This window comes from Setaria italica, chromosome VI, assembly GCF_000263155.2.
Source record: "Setaria italica strain Yugu1 chromosome VI, Setaria_italica_v2.0, whole genome shotgun sequence".
Taxonomy (NCBI): Eukaryota; Viridiplantae; Streptophyta; class Magnoliopsida; order Poales; family Poaceae; genus Setaria; species Setaria italica.
In genome coordinates, this window is record NC_028455.1 from 2,123,110 (window position 1) to 2,125,593 (window position 2,484).

The following is a 2,484-nucleotide window of genomic DNA, read 5'->3' on the forward strand; positions in this document are numbered from 1 at the left end:
GCCCCCGCCGAAGGCCAAGCCGCACATCGCTCCCGCCGCCCCTAGCAGGTCGGCCGCTCGTGCCCCCCGCCGCTCCGCCTGGAAGAAAGGGAGAGGAGAGAAGATAAGGAAGAAGAGAAAGGTTGCTACCTGTGCCTGGAGATAGGAGAAGAGATAAGGGAGAACGGGAGAGGAGGAGAGAAGATAAGATGGAAAGAGAGGGGGGCGCGTGAAAATATTTAGTCCTGGTTGGAGCCACCAACCGGGATTAAAAGAGCTCCGACAAACTACAAAATTTAGATCCACGAGTAAAGCTCCTTTAGTCCGGGGTCCAAAAATGATCGAGACCTTTGTAGCTGGATGGAAGGTCGTTTCTCTACAGGTGAAACTTCTTTATTTTTTTTAAAAAAATAGATCTCATGAACATGTGTGCTTTTGCCACTCCCTTCATCTACTGAATTTGGCGAACACGTCTAATTAAAAATCGAGAAAATTAAATAACGTTGCGGTTTGGCCAAATCAATAGTAAGACTAACAAAATGTGGTAGGGGCTCGGCCGGCCGATGGATATTAATTAGCTGCCTGTCTAATTTCTATGCAAGGATTATGGACGGAGAAAACAAGCCCGCCACACCAGCAAACTCCATCATCCTTGCGATACCCAATACACAGTCCGAAGAGACTGTCCTTGGTACGTTAGCGAAGGTTGAAATCGTCATTCTTGCCGATGATGTTTCAGGTTGTTGATTAATGAACTGATCTCTTCTGATCTGGAATGCACTCTCTCGGCTTGCTCTTAGTTGTGTGATCAATTGGGAATGTTACCCTTGCTTTCCATGAAAATTCATATGGAGAAGTTTTCTTATGGTTCTTCTAAGTCGGGTAGCTTAAAGGATCAAGTAACAGAGTAGTGATGCATACCAAAGATGGACCTAGCTAGCCGTTTTCACTTCCGTATTTTTGTATCATTTCCATTTTTAATGATAATTTTTCAATATTCGTTTGGCCCCTAAAATTAATAAATGTTCAAAACACGAGTATCGAAAGTTAATTTCTTTTTATTTCCAATCCCTCTCTATCTCTGGAAGAAATTTTATCTGAGGATGGGGCCATCGTCATCCATCGCTTAAAGCAGGCTAGGAGGTGGCAACCGGCTGGCATCCTGTCTTCCCTACATGGCCCCTGCCCGGTCAAGCCTGCAGTTGAACCGCCGGCCACCATGGCAGCATCCACCGCTCCAGCAACCTCCACGTGGCTTCAAGAGACCGAGAGAGAAAACGTGTACTAGTATTTTTTTTAATTATTCTTTTTTACAAAAAAAAAGCGCGTCCAATGGCGAGGTGACAAAGCCGCCGCACCAGCTGCCGTTTCTCCAATCGAGTAACAACCCTTTAAGCTCTTCTTCTCTTTTGGTCAGCGGGAGGAGGACGACGACGCGTCTAAGCAAAGGCCATGGTCGATGCGCGCCGCCGGCTCTAGCTTTATATATACCGGAACTACGATCACCCATCCTTCCACCCACCTTCCTCTACCTGTTCTTGCGTGCTTAATTGCTCCATCCATCGTCGATCATGAGCTACCAGGCAGGCTACCCGCCGCCGGGCACCGCCGCGTACCCTCCGCCGGGCCAGCAGCAGGCCTACGTCGCGCCGCCGCCGGCGTACCCGCCGTCCCAGGACGCCGGCGCGTACGGCCAGCAGCAGCAGCACCAGACCACCAGCCGCGGCGGCGACGGCTTCTGGAAAGGATGGTGAGCTTCTTTACTAATTACCTATATTCTCTCCATGCTCATCTTGATCTTTGTCAAGCTCATCTGACTTTGCTTCGTTCATCAATGTCTGCCCCGTCGCAGCTGCGCCGCCATCTGCTGCTGCTGCGTCCTCGACATGTGCTTCTGATGAGGACGACGGGGCGGTGATCCGTCGCCATGGCCGGGGCTTGCTGATCGATCCAGCTGCTCTGCTTTTGTTACATTATTTCATCCATATTGATAGAGTTAGTCTTCGTTCGTGTGGTTCGATCGTAGTACTTGTACCCGTGTGGAGTATGAATTCGTAGCCATTTTCTCTTTTATGATGGCGATGTGTTATACATAAATGTTCCTGTTGGTGCCTGTTATTCATATTCGAGTTTACATTATTTACTTCTTCTCTGGCAGCGCTGAATATAATTCGTCTCATGACACGGATTGGGCTATTCCCTTTGATTTTAGCACACTTTCCAACCTAATTTGAAATGGGATAATAAAAAATGTAATTTGCGCAAGGAGCGAAAGATTATTTTTTAAAAAATAATTACTCCCTCCGTATAGGAAAAGGAAGTCGTTTTGGACAGCGACACGGTCTCCAAAGTATTACTTTGACTCCTTGTTTTTATAAAAATATTTATCAAAAAGTGATATATGTATATTTTTATGAAAGTATTTTTCAAGACAAATCTATTTATATGGCTTTCACCTTTCCAAACTCAACAACTTAAAAGTTATTCATGATTTATATTCCCAAT

The 2,484-nt window shown here is 46.3% G+C and overlaps 1 protein-coding gene across 1 annotated transcript; it reads left to right on the forward strand.

Annotated features, from left to right (window-relative positions):
• Positions 1-1,331: 1,331 nt before the first annotated feature.
• Positions 1,332-2,122, forward strand: LOC101757343 (cysteine-rich and transmembrane domain-containing protein WIH1). Its single transcript, XM_004972550.3, has 2 exons — positions 1,332-1,729; positions 1,832-2,122. Exons 1-2 carry the CDS (start codon positions 1,551-1,553, stop codon positions 1,875-1,877), a joined length of 225 nt encoding a protein of 74 aa, XP_004972607.1. The 5' UTR covers positions 1,332-1,550; the 3' UTR covers positions 1,878-2,122.
• The last annotated feature ends 362 nt before the right edge of the window (positions 2,123-2,484 follow it).